The 16,902-nt window shown below is 35.4% G+C and overlaps 1 protein-coding gene across 3 annotated transcripts in view; it reads left to right on the top strand.

Annotated features, from left to right (window-relative positions):
• Nucleotides 1–16,902, top strand: part of LOC150108556 (DNA-directed RNA polymerase III subunit RPC7-like) — a 66,054-nt gene that overhangs the window by 14,465 nt on the left and 34,687 nt on the right. For all 3 annotated transcript variants that reach the window (XR_016548136.1, XR_016548135.1, XM_090390847.1), the window contains exons 2-3: nt 2,154–2,343; nt 9,008–9,123. Coding sequence is in view for 1 of the 3 variants with exons in the window: in XM_090390847.1 (XP_090246973.1) it covers nt 2,154–2,343; nt 9,008–9,123 (306 nt within the window). In the remaining 2 variants the exon portion in view is untranslated. The remainder of the gene's footprint in view (nt 1–2,153; nt 2,344–9,007; nt 9,124–16,902) is intronic.

The raw sequence follows: 16,902 nt of genomic DNA, 5'->3' as shown, positions 1-16,902 counted from the left end.
CTCCCTCTATTATTTTTTCGCACGTGTGTGTCTGCCTCCTATTCCTGGAAGACGCTTAGGTTTCCCTTTCCAATACTTTCATAATTCAGGACGGTAAAAGTGACCCTTGAACCCTGACTCACAGGCTTTACTATTTCAGTGCAAGAGTTAGGTTTTTTTCAAATGGATTTTGCCAGCTTACATGGATTTCTTTTATCAGGCCCATGCTTAATACAGATTATATTTAAACACTTTATACAATTCCTTAAACTTTATCTTGACTTGTATTCATAAACAACTTATTTTTTCTATTGCCAACGTTCTATGTTCTCTGCCTGAGTAGAATTAATGTTGTGACCTGAATATTTTAATATAAACCTTTTTAATGCTTATTCTGGACACAACAATGGAAAGGGCTTGTTTTTGTGAAGCTGAAAATGAAAGGCATTATATGGTTTTTCATAATTAATAAAAATGAAATCTGATGATGTTAAAAAAAAAACTTATGCAGTTACTTCACATAGATGGGTTTACCCTGTGTGTGCACGCGTGTTTTTTTTTTTTTTTTACCAGAAGTACCTCTTAAAACTCATTAACCTGTAAGTGAACAAGGGATGTCGCCCTATCATCTTCCCTTCACCCTATGCAGAAGTTATTATTACGACACCTTCAAAGAGTAAAATGACTTATTGTAGGAGGACACTCCATCCCACACAGCTCACTGTCTATGCTATTTAATCCTCCATTATCTTCATGAATTCTCCAGAATACAGGCATATTGGCCAGGAACACATACACACAGTTTACAGATAAAAATTTTACAAAACCAGTAGTGTTATATTGGTTTCATAAGATGGTGCATTACCCACCCTTATGGACCTCGCAGCTGTTGTATCATCATACGCTAAAAATAAAAATAAATATTCTCTAATTCGGAACCATTGTTATGCAGAAATTTCAAATAATTTGCTCTTGTAAACTCTTATCTCAGTCAGATAGGATGGTAGTGTTTGTTCACTTGCTATTGTTTTAAGGAGTACATTGACAAATAAGATATGGAGGTAGTTATGGCACTCTATAAAGGATTGATCAGACTACACTTGGACCATTGGAGTCATATTTGATGACCTAGTTTTCATAGTGATGTGGAAATATTGTAGAAGGATCAGAGATGAGTGACCAAAGAAGTATTGAGTAGCATCAGTACTCTGGAATGTTGGTTATGGTGAGAAATTAAAAGAATGTAAATTGCAGTTTGGTGAATAGGCAGAAAATATGTAATATGATAGATAGAGACATTTAGGTTATTGAGGAAATATCAAATTAATACAGAAAGAATTAAAAGAGTCGAAGATGAGAGGGGAAGAACAAAAGGCCATTATTGGAAATTGTATAAAGTTGTGATGATGAAGGATGTGAAGAGTAGATCCTTTTACATGGAGAATTGTGGTTAAATATAACACATCCCAGAATTTACAACATAACAGAAGGTGTTGTAAATGATGAATGTTAAGGATTTTATGGCTCAGTATGAAAAAATATGTTGGTTGAATGAATCTTCTGTAATGAGTCTCCATTAATAATAATTATTATTATTAGTCTGCTGATAATAATAATGAGGCGAGTCGGACAAGTTAAAATCAAGATTTATAGGAAGGAAATCTAATTAAAAAGTTCAGAAGAGTTGGCAATATTAGAATAGCAATACAGCAGTAGCAGCTACAAGCAAATTTGATATGAGACAGATTTTCCAATGAAGATTTAAAAGAGTAGATTGTAAATTGTATAGTTTCTGACATGGGATATGAGAGCAAAATATCATTTTTGACATGGGATATCATATGCTCAAATACTGCCTCTGAGAGAGAAAGTCTCTCTCTTAGGCAAAATAAATGTAATTAACAATTTTGAAAGGAAATGGTCTCAATGAGATTGGAAATTTTTTTATTAAAATTTTTATAAGTTGGTGCCTCATGCTGCTCATAGTATTTGATGACAAAAAAATTATACCTTGTCTTCCAAATGGAAAGATAGCCTCAAACTTTCTATGCATTTTAAGCATTGTTTTCAACAGAACAAAGTAATTAGATATAGGAATTACATCAGTTAATAATTGTTTATATTAAATTCCTGATTAGAAATAAAAGTGCTAAGTTTTTTATTTTTTTATGTAGATATTAGAATTTAAACCTCGACCTCTAATAACTAATGAAGAACAGAATTACCTATTAGCTCTGAAACAGGAATTGAGAGGCAGAATGAGAGATTCTGCATTTTTTATCCAGCCAGATGTGAAAAAAGATATTCACAGATATTCTGATAAATATCAACAAAGTGTGTCATCAGGAAAAAATGCAAAATATAGTAAGTATTTAGTTATAGCATTTTAACTGAGAATTGATTTTCACTCCTGCTTCATTTCATGTTTGAGACTGCATTTCACAGTCACACTGTGACTTCATTAATTGATAATTGATCTCATGCTTCTGTTTTATGAACAATCTTTACTTTAGTTACAGTGTCAACATTATTAATCTAGTGATATTTTAATTATTCTCCTTTCAAAAGGACAAGTGAAGGTATAAATATTCAGTCCTTCAGTTATTCAACCAGCAAATTGTTTTCCTGCTGTGGTTGGATAATTCAGAGATTAGTATTTTCTTATTCTGTGCTAAGAAGACATTGGATTAAATTTTTTTTTTTTTTTATAATCATGAATTTTAATATCATATATACAGAGTCTGCCAAAAAAAAATGTATACACACTTCAGCAAAAGAAAAACCTGTATAAAAATTGTGATACTAAATTTATACAGACATCAAGGGATGAATACAAGTTACCTTTGACTTCCACAATTATACGAGGTGCTCAAAGTTGTTACCATTAGTGTTCAGACACTTATTATTATGGCGAACTACTGCTTAGGCAATGTTGGCCAGTGTCCAGTGGGATTGCTGTGCATGCCGTTTCAATTTCTTTCCGAAGGGCCACCATTGTAGCTGGTTTTCTACTATACACTACATCCTTAGTCTCCCGTAGGTAAAAGTTCAAGGGTGTCAAATCAGGAGAACGTGAGGGAAACTCAGCTGCACCTCTTCATCCTATCCATTGTCCCTGCAAGCGCTCATCAAGGTAAGCTCTCATGTCTCGGTGGTAGTGTGCCATCATGTTGGATGAGAAATTGATCATTCCTATGCACATCCATTTTACCTGCCATTCATGCTTTATGGGAATGATCAATTTCTCATCCAACATGATGGCGCACCACCACACTACCACCGAGATGGTCAAGCTTGGGTACACTTGACCAGTCAAAGAAGAATGGTCCTATTAAACCCCTAGCTGACAATCCACACCAGACATTGAGTCCTGGTAAATTGACTACCTTATCCATGCAATTGCTAGGCTCCAGAAAATCCAGGAACAATTCCTGGATTTTCTGGAGCCCAGTAAACACAATTATGCTGATTCACTGTTCCATTAAGCTTAAATTGTGCTTCATCAGACCAAACCATCTTCCTTACAACTCCTCATCTACCATGTGTTGAAACCACTCACAATACTGCATACTTTGATCAGGATCATCTTCATTCATTGCATGTAATAATCTTGGGATGTAAACTTTCCATTTAGCTGCTTTAAGAATGCACCATATGCTTGTTCTGCTAACTCCTGTCCCACTTGCTCATTGTGTGGTAGACTTCTGTGGTAAGTGTTAAACTGTTCCAACACTATAGCCGAAGAAGCAGGACTTGTTGTTGTGCAAGGTCTCCTGCATCTTCCCTTGTGCACATCACACATGGTATCATGGGTCTCACTCTTATCATGAATAGTTGGCAGGCATGTTGGAGATTGTGCTGCAAACTCATGCCTCCATTGTCATTGAACTTCAGCAACATTCTCAAATTTGAAATACCACTTTAAAATGGTCTTGTGTTCCTCTAATGACAATTGTACCTCGGCCATTTTGTTTGACTGTCCTATCGGTCATATATTGATGCTAGTATTCATGTGAGTAACGACATCTTTTGAGAGAACATCATACTACACTTGCTACTATAATTCAATCCAACTTCGAAAAAAGTCCACAGATGACATCTGTTAAAGTGTACATAATTTTTTTTGGTGGACTCATAATATATATATATATATATCTTATATCTGATCATTTCGTGTGTGGATCGATTTCTCTTGGCAACAAGGTCTATTGCATGTTAGAGTGTTAGAGGAGAGTGGAGGTATAATAGTGGCCAATTCAGCAGAGTACTATCCATGAAAGTATCTGTAGAAGAGGCACAAGGCAAAAACTGAACATCTGTGAGTGAGGAATTGAAGTGAGTATGTGAAAGAGGGATTATTAGTTAGTCAGATTGTCATCTTCTGAATTGATCAATCTTAGAGAGGATTTTGGTGCACCACCCCATATATAGGAGCAATTTTCCATGGCAGGACAGATTTGGACTTTGTATAGAGTTAGCAGGTGTGAAGTGTCCTGTGCGAAAAAGTACAGCAAGATGAGAGGTGCAAAAGCCAGTCCAAGAAGAGAAATCTGATTGTGTTTGGATATCTCTGTATTACTGAAGGTAAGTGGCCGGGGGGGGGGGGATGCAAGCTCTTTCTTGCAAGAGATCAGATAGAACTGAGTTTTAATGGCATTGAAGTTTACACGGTTGTTCTTGCTCCACTGGGATATAGCTAGAAGATCTTAGTTCAGGTTCCTAGTCATGGTAGATCTCAAATACTTGGGCACTACAAGGTTTGTCGAATGAAAAGGAGGAATGGAGTCTACTGTCATCTGCAAAACTATGGATAGGATTGGAAGTCTGTGAGAGTAGGTCATTTATATACAAGAGGAAGAGAGTGGGTGAAAGAACAGAACCCTGGGGTACTCCTACATAATATATATACATCCTCCGTCCAAAAAGAAACCGAACTTTTCGAAAATAGAAGAAAATAGTGGCGCCCCCTGTTGTATCTTTTTGTTGTTGAAAGCGGCAACCTTCATTAGTATTGTGTCAACTGTTTATGATATTTGTTTCATTATAAGCCAAGTTATAGTGCCAAGAGTTGACAGTGTGTTTTGACGAACGGTCGGAAAATGAGTTTCAAACAGAGAGCTGTGATTGACTTTTGTGTTAAACTTGGTAAATGTTTTACCAAAACACATCAAATGCTTCAAAAAGCATACGGTGATTAATACTTATTCCATACTCAAGTATACAAATGGCTTAAGCGATTTCAAAGTGGTCGTGAGATGCTTGAGGATGACGAAAAGCCGGGCATGATTTCATCAAAGAAAACCCAAAGTCATCCGTGAGATTGATTGAAGATGAATTGGTGATTTCAAAATCAACTGTGCACAACATTTTGACTGAGAGTTTGGGCCTTCTTAAATTGAATTCGCGATTTGTTCCCCACAAATTGGCTGACGACCAAAAATGTATCTAATCGAACACTGCAAGGACCTTGTTAAAACCGCTCGTAAGGACTCAGACTTCCTTGAAACGATCGTTACTGGTGACGAAACATGTTTTGAGTATAAGCCGGAAACAAAGCGCCAGTGTGCTGAATGGAGATCACCAGAAGAGGAGCATCCGAAAAAAAGTTGCTTGGGGAAGTCAAAAGTAAAGACAATGCTGATTTGTTTCTATGATTCCAAGGGCATCATCCATAAGGAATTCATTCTGCCTGGCCAAACGGTCAATGGTGAGTTTTATCTAGAAGTTTTGAAGCGATTGATAGCAAGAATTCGTTGCGTACGGCATGAATATCGGGATGCAGGCAGCTGGTTACTTTTGCACGATAATGCACCATCTCATCATTTGAACATTGTGAGACAGTTTCTGAGCAAAAACCAAGTTTGTGTGTTGGATCACTTGCTGTATTCACCTGATTTAGCACCCTGTGACTTCTTTCTTTTCCCTCGACTTCATTTGCTGATGAAAGGAAAGCGATATGACATCATTGAAAACATTCAAGTGGCAGTAACGACAATCCTCAACAGTATTCCAAAAAAGCGATATAAAAAAACTCATTTAACGAATTAATTGACTGTGCCAGATGCTATATCTGGCACAGTCAATTAATTAAGCTGAGGGAGAGTATATTGATTGAAGTAAATGATTTGAATAATTATAATTGGCCTGTGCTTTATTTTTTATCAACAGTTCGGTTTCTTTTTGGACAGAGGGTATATATACAGTGGTATCTTGCTAATCTGAACCTCTTCAGTCCGAACCCTCCGGTAATCCGAACTGCAGTTTGAAAGAAAAAAAAGTTTTATTTATTACGTGTTATTATTTTGTGTACTATTATTTTTATTTAATAATTATTATTTTAACTATTATTATTTATTTTATTATTACTACAGTACAGTAATTTTTTTTTCATACTGTCGATTGTACGGTTATACTGGAGGCCTATTTTGATATATTGTGTTCACGTTTGCTTTTTTATACTGTACAGTACGTACTGTATTGTCGGCATGAATCACAAATATACACAAAAAAGAGGAAATTCAAATCATGCATAATTTGGTTAAAAATATAAATCCAGATGTTGAAATTTCACAAACAAATGTTACGGAATGGATTACAGGTAGAACCGAAAGTGAATTCAAAATTAAGTCAGACGCTGAAATTATAAATGACACTACAGAATGAATTAGAAGATGATGCTAACGATAAACAACCCGAAGAATAAAAAGTAAAACATGAAGAGGCAGCTGACAGTTTTAATATGTGTATAGAATGTGTTAAGAAGAATGATATGCCATTCCACAAAATTTTATTGCTAATGTAGCTCCGAGCAGAAGCATTCGAAAAAAGTTGCAAGAAGCAACTTCCAGGAAGCAAAAGAAAAGTAGTGACTCAGAAATAAAAGAAATAAAAAACTTCTTTTTGTGTTATTTTGTGAAATTTTTTTGTGTTGTGTACAAGAAAGTGATATTTTTTATGCAAATTAAGTTACGTACTGAACTATGCAGTTTTATTAAATCAGACCCCTCAATACAGTACAGGTACGTGAAAATTAAATTTTTTACTAAAATAAACTTGTGTACTGTATTATTTTTGTTTTACATTACAATACAGTAGTTTTTTTTTCTATCAGTTACTTCATTTATTTACAGAATTAAATTGATGTATCATTAGAATCTGATTATTTTTGTCTTAAACGCTAGTTATTGTTGTCTCTTAAGGAAAAATTCGATAATCCGAATGAGCAAAGTTTTTAATAGTTTGGATTAGCGAGATACCACTGTATATATAAAACTGTATCAAACATAATTGAAACAGCTATTTTGACTGCAATGGCAAAAATGTATTGATAATAATCCAATTAATACATAACTGATATGTTATGTATTACTGATTTTATTAAAATTGCATAATCTAATAATCATTCAGTTTTTTTTCTCTAGATATTTTTAGCTGTCTTAACTGAGGATTGCAGGTGGGGGACATAATTGTCAAAAAAGGTTAACTGATCAAGTTTCTTTTATTATATGATTGTCATTTTATTTCCTAAATTAATTAGTGAGGGAAACATTTGTATAAATTCTTATATTGGACATTTTAATTAAAAACAACTAAAAATACTTTTTTTTAATTAAAAAATCCACTACTCGCAATCGACAGCTGATCTTCTTGTTTTCACCACATACCTCTGAACTCAAGCCATGGAGAAATTCATGTGGTTGTCCTCAACATTTCAAAGGCATTTGAATGGGTTTGGCACAGGAGCATACTCACAAATTGCCATCCTATGGTCTACCTTACCCACTCTGCAACTGGATCACCAACTTTCTCACTGGTCACTCACTACGTGTTATGGTGGACGATTTACTCTGCTCAGATTTCCCCACCAATGCAGGAGTACTTCTGGGTTCTGTTCTTTCACCCACCTCTCTTCCTCCTGTATATAAATGACCTGCTCTTACAGACTTTCAATCCTATCCATAGCTTTGCTGATGATAGTACACACCATTCCTCCTTTTCATTTGACAAACCTGTTAGTGCTCAAGTATTAGGATCCTCAAGATCTACCACGACCAGGGACCTGAAACCTGAATTCAGATCTCCTAGCTGTATCCCAGTGGGGCAAGGACAACCTTGTAAACTTCAATGCCTCGAAAACTCAGTTCTGTCTGATCTCTCACAAGAAAGAGCTCACAACTCTCCCCCTTACCTTCAGTAATACTGAGATATCCAAAAATGATCACATATCTCTTCCTGGACTGACTTGCACCTCTCATCTTTCCTGGTACAACCAATTTCAACTGTAGCTTCTGCAGCTGCCAAAAAACTTGCTATACTTTTTTTGCACAAGACACTACTTCACACTTTTGCAGTTGCTAACCCTATACAAAGCTTAATCTTGCCCAGCCATGGAATATTGCTCCCATATTTGGAGTGGTGCACCAAAATCCTTTCTAAGATTGCTTGATTCTATCCAGAAGAGGGCAATCTGACTAATTAATGATCCTCTCTCACACACCCACCCACTTCAATCCCTCTCTCATAGATGTTCTGTTTCTGCCTTTTCTACAGATATTTCATGGACAGTTTCCCTCTGGAATTGGCTGCTGTTATTCTTCCGCTCTCCTCCAAAATCATTAAAACAAGAGCCACTGCTAACCAACACCCTTTTACAGTCCATCTTGAAACTCACCGAACCAACTTCATTGCCTCCTCTTTTATTCCATGTACTTCTGTCCTTTGGAACAGTCTCCCCACTCTGCCTTTCCCAAAGATTACAGCCTTCAGCTGTTCAAGCAAATGTTCTTGCCCACACATGGCACTACTGTGCTATAAGTTTTGTGACCTTTCGTGTGTGTGTGTGTGTGTGTGTGTGCGCGTGCGTGCGCCAGATATATATATATATATATATATATATATATATATATTAAAAAAAAAATTTAAAGAAGGATTAATAAAAACAAATTTTTAAAAACCATATTTGTATTTAATCATAATAAGTTTAACTTGATGGCTTTATTATTTCTATTTATTTTATTTTATTTTTTAGACTGGAAATGTTTTCCTAGTGAACTTAGGCCACAATCAAGGAAAAAAAAACTTAATTCAAAGGAGAACATATCAGAACTTCGGGGACAAAATATCGACCTTGCTGAAAAATTTCAGGTTGGCTTTCAGATCTGAAGCATAAAATCTATATTAATTTGATTTGCCTTTTAAATTTTGTTTAATTTCATAAAAGATTTTTTTTTTCATATTTTTGTGTTGTTTTTCTGAGTAGTAATGATTTTCTTTTATGCTACATTTGACTATTCATATTTAAATAATTAATATCATACAGGTAAGCACAAATATAGAGTTAATTTTTTTACCAACTATTAGAATTATACAAGTTTGTCCTTTCATCTGTGATACTGTTAACCTTGTTAAAGGGAAAAATAAAGTAACCCACCATATATATTATTGCATTGGGAAATGGATTTTCTTGATGATGTGAATGTTTATACTTGCTAATCAAACATCTGCTGCTGGAAAATGCCAGTCTTTGAGCTAGTGAGTATTATTTCACATTATTATTAAATTAAAATATATAATCACTGAAACTTTCCTTGGTTCCTTCAATTAAAAAAAAAAGTAATAAATAACATTTTTGGTATAATAACATTTTCACAGTCAACTGCTAGGCTTCTTGACAAAGAAGCCTCTCACTGGTAAAGTGCTGAATACGGAGCTCTGCATTGTTTTTTTGAGAGTTTTGATTGGTTGCTCAAGGATTAAAGCTAAATAGTCAGAAGAAGATTCCACATGATCTTTAAGGAATGCTGAGTACCAACTAGTGCTTCTAGCCTAATGTCCATTCCTCACCTTCATGTAGTATGCCCTGATAGTTACTGAGTAAGCACAGATAGACTGGCAATTTAGGAATTTAGCAGACCAAAACCATATTCTGTATTAGCTTAAACTAGAAGCAAACATCATGATATACCATCACTTTCATGCCAGCTGGTGTATTGCCCACTTGAACAACCTCCCTGCTGTTGTTATCATCAGGGAACCAGGGCAAATGATAAAAAGTCAGATACTGGAACAAACTCAGTGGCAGCAAAATTGAAGATAGGCACATGTATAAGAAGTATTAGTGGGAAATATGGATCTAGGAGAACTAGAGAAATACTACATTAGACATAATTGGTATCACTGAGATGAAGACTAAAACACGTGAGATCCATCTAAATAATAAATATGGAATGTTATAAAGGGTGTCCCAAAATTCAAGCAAAATTTAAATTTAGCGCCATTTGTGCGGTAAAGTGTTGCCAACGAGAAAAAAAAGACAGCGTGACAGCTGACAGTTCAGGGTTATTAAAAATGGAGCGCTACACGAAAGAACAACACATTTTCATTGTTGAGCAATATTTTAAAAATAATGAAGGTTTGGCAGCTACAGTTCGCAATTTTTGTACAAATTATGGTCGGAATAGTGATTTAACTTCATCAACTGTGAAAAGATTAATTAAAAAATTCAAGGAAACTGGATCAATTAGTGATCTTATACACTCTGGCCGTCCTTCAACAAGTCGTTCAACAGAAAACATCGAAGCAGTTCGTGAGAGTGTTGCTGAGAGTCCAGGAACATCAATTCAGCACCGTGGTCTTCAATTGGGCATTTCGAGAAGCTCTCTACAGCATCTTCTCACGAAAGATTTGCATCTTCATGCTTACAAAGTTCAATTGACTCAAGAACTGAAGCCTACTGACCACACACACAGCGAAGAGAGTTCGTTGAATGGATTATGGAACAAAAGTGGATGCTTATTTTTCGAACAAAATCATCTTTAGTGATGAGTCATTTTCATCTTGATGGCTTCGTTAATCGACAAAATTGTCGCATTTGGGGTTCAGAAAATCCACGAGTGATTGTTGAGAAACAAATGCATCCACAACATGTTACTGTTTGGTGTGGATTTTGGGCTGGAGGCATCATCGGTCCATTCTTCTTCAAAAATGTGGCTGGTAAGGCAATAACAGTTAATGGTGCTCACTATCGCGACATGATAATCCAGTTTTTTGTGCCTAAATTGCAAGATATGCATGTGGACGACGTGGTTTCAACAAGACGGTGCCACATGCCATACAGCCTGAGAAACAGTTCAATTACTGCATGAGTCATTTCCTGGTCGTGTAATTTCCTGTTTTGGTGATCAGAATTGGCCGCCCAGATCATGTGACTTAACAGTGTTGGACTTTTTTCTTTGGGGTTTTTTGAAGTCTAAGGTTTATGCCAACAAGCCCACGACCACCCACGCCTTGAAGGAGGAAATTGAGTGCTGTATCAACGAAATTCAGCCACATTTATGCAAAACTGTCATGGAAAATTTCGGCAAAAGAGTGCGTATGTGCCAGCAAAGCCGTGGAGGCCATTTACCCAATATGCTATTCCATGCATAACCCTATACTGTATACTTTATGAATCAATAAGAAATTACAATTTTTAATTAAAAACCTGTGTTTTCTATCAAAATTACTTCTTGCGTGAATTTTGGGACAGTCTGTATTTGAGCAATAGTGATCAAGGAGAGGAAGGAGTAGTAATAGCATTCAGCACCAAACATGAAGATAAACTTATTGACTTTTTTTCAATCATATAATAAAATACAAGGACTTGCAAATGTTCAGAAACTAAAATAATTACCATGTGTACAGTTTTTTTTTTCAGTTAGCTGGAGAAGCAGTGAAAAATCTGATTGTCGTTTTCCCCTCCCCTCTCCTTTGTTTACTCTTGATGTATTATAATAATAAAACTGTAGAATCCCTACAAAGTCATGATACTCATGGCAGAAGGTCCACTTTCAGATCTGAAAGTGGATGGACCATCTGCCATGGTATACACCAAATATACACCGCAAAATACACTTCTACCAATATACACTGCAATGTATATTGTACCAGTTTTCAATATTCATTGCCTTCAGTTCACATACTGCATATCCACCAATCTCTGTGCAAAAAAATCTACAGTTTTTACTCCTTGCAACTTTCAAGGATGTCCCCCTGTCATGCCCTTAAAATCTCCTAGTATCTGTGGTAAATACCTCTTTAGCACCTTATGTCACAATCACATCAGCCCTTCTGCTCTCTCACAAACAACATTATACATTTCATTTTCTCCATTATCCTCATACCTAACTATTTTACAGTCCTAATAGCATTTTTTTTGCTTATCTAACTTTGTAACTTAAGTTATTTTTCTTAATCACCTTCAATGCCTGGTGATAAGATCTGGGCAAAATAGTTCTTAATGTTGTTTGATTAAGTCATTATTCAATGCAACTACCACATTAGTATTTTTGCTGATCAACATTCATCACATCTGTAGTTTCCATTGCTCAAAAACCATGACTTAGCTGTGTTGTTAAACTGGCATTTCCAGTAAATACACTGAGCAATTTTTATATCTAGACATTATCTGGCATCACTACCATTGATTCACCTTATTAAAATCTTGGAAAGACCCTGCACAGTACCATTCCTGATAATTCTCCCTACTTCACGTCAGCAATCAATTAAACATCTTATAGAAGCCTGTTAACATGACCATCATGTAGGTTGAACAGTAATGGTTACCTTACTCAGACCAGCAGAACATCGTCTCTAACCTTCCTCAAAAATCCTTTTCTCTCTATATATGAGGTCTGTTCAAAAATTGTGTTGTCTGACATAGAAACAGACTCCAGATTAGTTTGACTTTATTTTTTTATTTTTCAACATAATCTCCTCTTACACTAATTTGCTCGGGATAGTATAACTGCAATATAGTTATACTATCCTTATAAGCAACTGATTTGTCATAGTCCACAAAAAAAGCCTTTGGCTACTGTCTTCATCTGACAAAAATTTCTTTCCAGACAAGAAATTTTTGAATTTCAGGAATAGGAAAAATTCTAAAAGAGTCATGTCTTGTAAGTTTTGGAATTGCAGCAACAAGCCAAGTTTGTAAAGTTAGGCCACTACAATAGTGGTTGTGTGAGCTGATCCATTATTGTGGTGAAATATGGTGAAACAATATTTTTCATTTGGCCATTCCTGCCCTTTTTTGTATATGTGTGTGTGATTGTAGGTGAGTTTAGTACTCTCCTTTTATAATTGGGCCCTTTGGAAAATAATTGATCATCATTATTATCCCCTTGGAATCTCAGAAGTATGATGCCATGTTATGAGATTTTTTTTTTCCAGAATGGTTTTAATTCACAGCACAAGACGAAAAATAAATAATACATTTATTTACTTAGTTGCTGTTATTTCAGTGATTTTATACCCAGCATCTTCAGATCACAAAGTTTGTCACAGTATAAAATGGTAGTAGTTAGTTAATATTGGGAACAGTTCAAAACTGTAATGGATAAAAGGAATAAAAATCCTAATTGGCACTGTCTGTTGTTGGATTCCCCAAACCCTTAACTTGTTGAGGTTTGGGGAATGTTTTAAAGCTGCTGATTCCAAAAACAGTCTCTCTCTGACTTGTAATGAATTCTGTATCGCATTTTCTTCCATCTAATCTTGTGTAAAGGGTGTCCAAGACATGGTTTGCTAGTCCCAACTTGCCATAATGATGGTGCCAAATGTATTCCTTTTTTATATAGTGAAATGCTCCCATTCACCTGAGGACAAACTCTCTTTTTTCACATCCAGGAGTATATGAAGTCTCCTGTCCTGGTGACCTGCCTTACTATGGACAGTCAGGAAAATCTGTTGACATTTGCCTCAGAGAATATAAGAAATGCATTTCTTGGGTTGGTGAGTTTCAAGATGGACTGTAAAAGGTTAGCAGTGGATCTTCTAATGATTTTGGAAGAGAGTAAATGCATTGAGCACCATCATTATGGCAAGTCAGGACTAGCAAACCATTCCTTGGACACTTCTTCACATGGGATTAGAGGGAAGGAAACAAAAATTCTACACAGAAATCATTACAAGTCATTGAGACTATTTTGGGAATCAGCAATGGCTTGAAATCGCTCGAGTTATCTCGTAGTTGGTATCCTGAAAGATGTAGTACTACTATACACCAACTATGAATTATCTCATATTACCCCTTCTACAGTCCTACTTATTGCTGCATATTGTTTCACTGTGACGGCTTGTGCGAAACTTTGCCGTGATTGTATGACTGAAAAACGCTGGCGAGAAATGAGATACTTTTGCCCAGTGTGTGAAGAAAAACCTGCTTTATGTATGGAAGAATGTTTCTAGAAATATCATCATAAAAATATTTTATATACCTTGTTTTTTGCTACTAAAAAACTTTTAGTTGAAAATGTGAATTTTTTTATTTTTTATTTTCTGAATAAATCTATTTTATTTATGACTTGTTTCATTTCCTGCCACCAAGGCTTTGAATGGACTTGTCACAGACAACCAATACGTATAGTTAGCGTGTTTGCTACGAGAATGATTGTAATTGGCATCATAGATCGTCCCAGCCACTGCGAGATAACTCTTAGTGGACATCCGTCGGCTGACTCCCAACTATGAGTTATCTCATAGTTGGCAGTCAACATCTTAAAATCAAATTAATACTTGTTCTCCTCTCTCTCTCTCTCTCTAATTGTCTTTTACAATTTTAAACTCTTCCCACTATTAACTAATTGTAGCTGTTTTGCATTTTATAAAACTATTTGTCTGCAGAAGAAGCGAAGTATAAAACCAGCAAAATATCAGCAACTAAGTAAATAATTATTTATTTTCTTATTATTGATGTCATGTTGTGGATTAAAAACATTTTAATAACACAGTTTTATATATACATATAAGTTCGACATGAAATGCCACTGCATACGCCTTTCTACTTGGTTTGCAGTGGTGGATCCAAGTCTCATCTGTAGTTACACATTTCCTCCGAAAATGAAATGAGTTATTTGTAAAATCCTCCAGACACCCTTTCCAAATTTGCCATCAAACATGGTTTTTGTTTTACTGTCATGCAGCACCTACCTTGAGGGACACTGTTTACATACCTAATTCTTGGATTAGGATATGGTATGCCCATTTCGAGATGTCCATAGCCTTGCTGGTAGAAGTCAGTCCTGTGGCTGAAATTTTTCATAGAACTGAATTCTCATAAGACATTTAATTTACTTATCGTGATGAGCACCCAATTGCATCTTGTTTTTGAAGAGTGCACAGTAAAATTCCAATCTGTTACACGATACAAGAGCTTTTCTTCTGTTGATATAAAAGAACCAGTAGGTTTTCAAAACAAAAAAAAAAAAGAAAAAAAAAAAAAGAAGAAGGAGCAAAAGCTAAAAGTAGGAGGGAGGTAAAAGACAAAAAGTGACAAAGTGTAAGAAAGAAAGTGGACAAACATTCAGCTAACGGTTCACCTGAAACCGCCAGTTGAATGTGTGGTAAGGAAGATGTTATGCATTTGCTGTACTTACCTGTAAAAAAGGGAGTTCATCATCATACCTATCAAAGATTTAGGCCTAGAGTGGCCTGTTCCAGTCTCAGAAGTCATTGTTGATTCCCTTAAGAGGATGTCCTGATTTTATTTTTCCTAATGGTTTGTAATTTAAGGCTTGTTTTGGTTTCTTTCTGTTTTCATTCTTTCTACATGTTCCATCCATTTATTTTTATATTTTTAAATTTTTTCTATCACTGATTCTTGGTTTAATTCTTTCATAATTTCTTTTGTGATCGAATAGCGTATACTTTGCAGTATTTCTCATAAGCTTCATTTCAGTTGTTAATCTTTGTCTTTTTGTTTTATTGTCCAGACTTCACTTCCATACAATAGAACTGGTAGGGATAACGTATTGTATACTTTTAGCCTGGTTTGTTTTTGAACTAGGTTAGGTTTAAATATAGAATTAATTACACCTGTTGATTTTTAAATATTTTGCAGTTTTTAGGTTTATATCTTTTTCATATGTAATTCATACATCTTAGGTAGTTAAATGAATTCACCTAATCTAAAATCTTGTTATCTATTACTATTTTAGTTCTTCATGGACCTTGTCCTTTAAAGTCCATCATTTTGGATTTTTCTGTTGATATTATCATTCCAGTTGAAGATAACTTATTAAGTTATCTTCAGAATTTGTAATTATTATTTGGTCATCAGCAAAAAGGAGAGTGTTTAAGTTCACAGTAGGAGAAAGTTTAATACCTTGATGAAAATTTTTACTCCATTTTATTATTATTTCATTTAGATAATAATAGGAGACATCCCTGTTGGATTACTTGGTTTATCGCTCTCGTATATGATAATTCATAATTTAATCTTATTTTATTTGATTATTTTCATATATATTATTATTATTTCGGGCTACTCCAGGAAGTCCTTAGACTCATCAAGGGAGGCCCTAAACATCATGTCCACACAACTATTCGACATTCTCACAGTATCTATCATACTTTACCTTGAACTCGCTCACTGTCATAGCACCCACAACAGACTCTGGCAGCTTATTCCACTCATTTACCACTCTAAAAGTAAAGAACCCAGCTCTAACACACCCCTGCTAACCACACTCTTGCCCAGCTTCCATTTGTGTCCCTTAGTTCTCCCACCACCAGTCCTTGTCTCAAAAATATCCTCTGAATTAATCCTATAGAATCCTTTTAAGAATTTGAATGTCTCAATCATATCTCCCCTTTTCTGCATATCAACTAGTTTCTGCAACCCACAAATCTTCAACCTGTTCTCATATGGTTCATTCCATAGACCTGCTATCATCTTAGTCACTCACCTCTGGATCCTCTCCACCTCCTCCCCATCAAGAAGGAACCGAGGTGACCAAATCTGGGCACAGTAGTCGAGATGAGGTTTTATCAAGGCTCGGTACAGCGGTACAATAACTTGCTTGTCTCTGCTCGTCAAGGTATTTTTCAACAACCAAGTGAGTTGATGAGCTGATTTAGCTACTTTTGCAATGTGCCCCCTAA

The sequence above is a fragment of the Typopeltis vanoorti genome, chromosome 3 (genome assembly GCF_054136105.1).
Source record: "Typopeltis vanoorti isolate ZY-2024b chromosome 3, IOZ_Tvanoo_1.0, whole genome shotgun sequence".
Taxonomy (NCBI): domain Eukaryota; kingdom Metazoa; phylum Arthropoda; class Arachnida; order Uropygi; family Thelyphonidae; genus Typopeltis; species Typopeltis vanoorti.
Note: the sequence above shows the minus strand (reverse complement) of the source record. Positions and strands in the feature narration are given on the sequence as shown.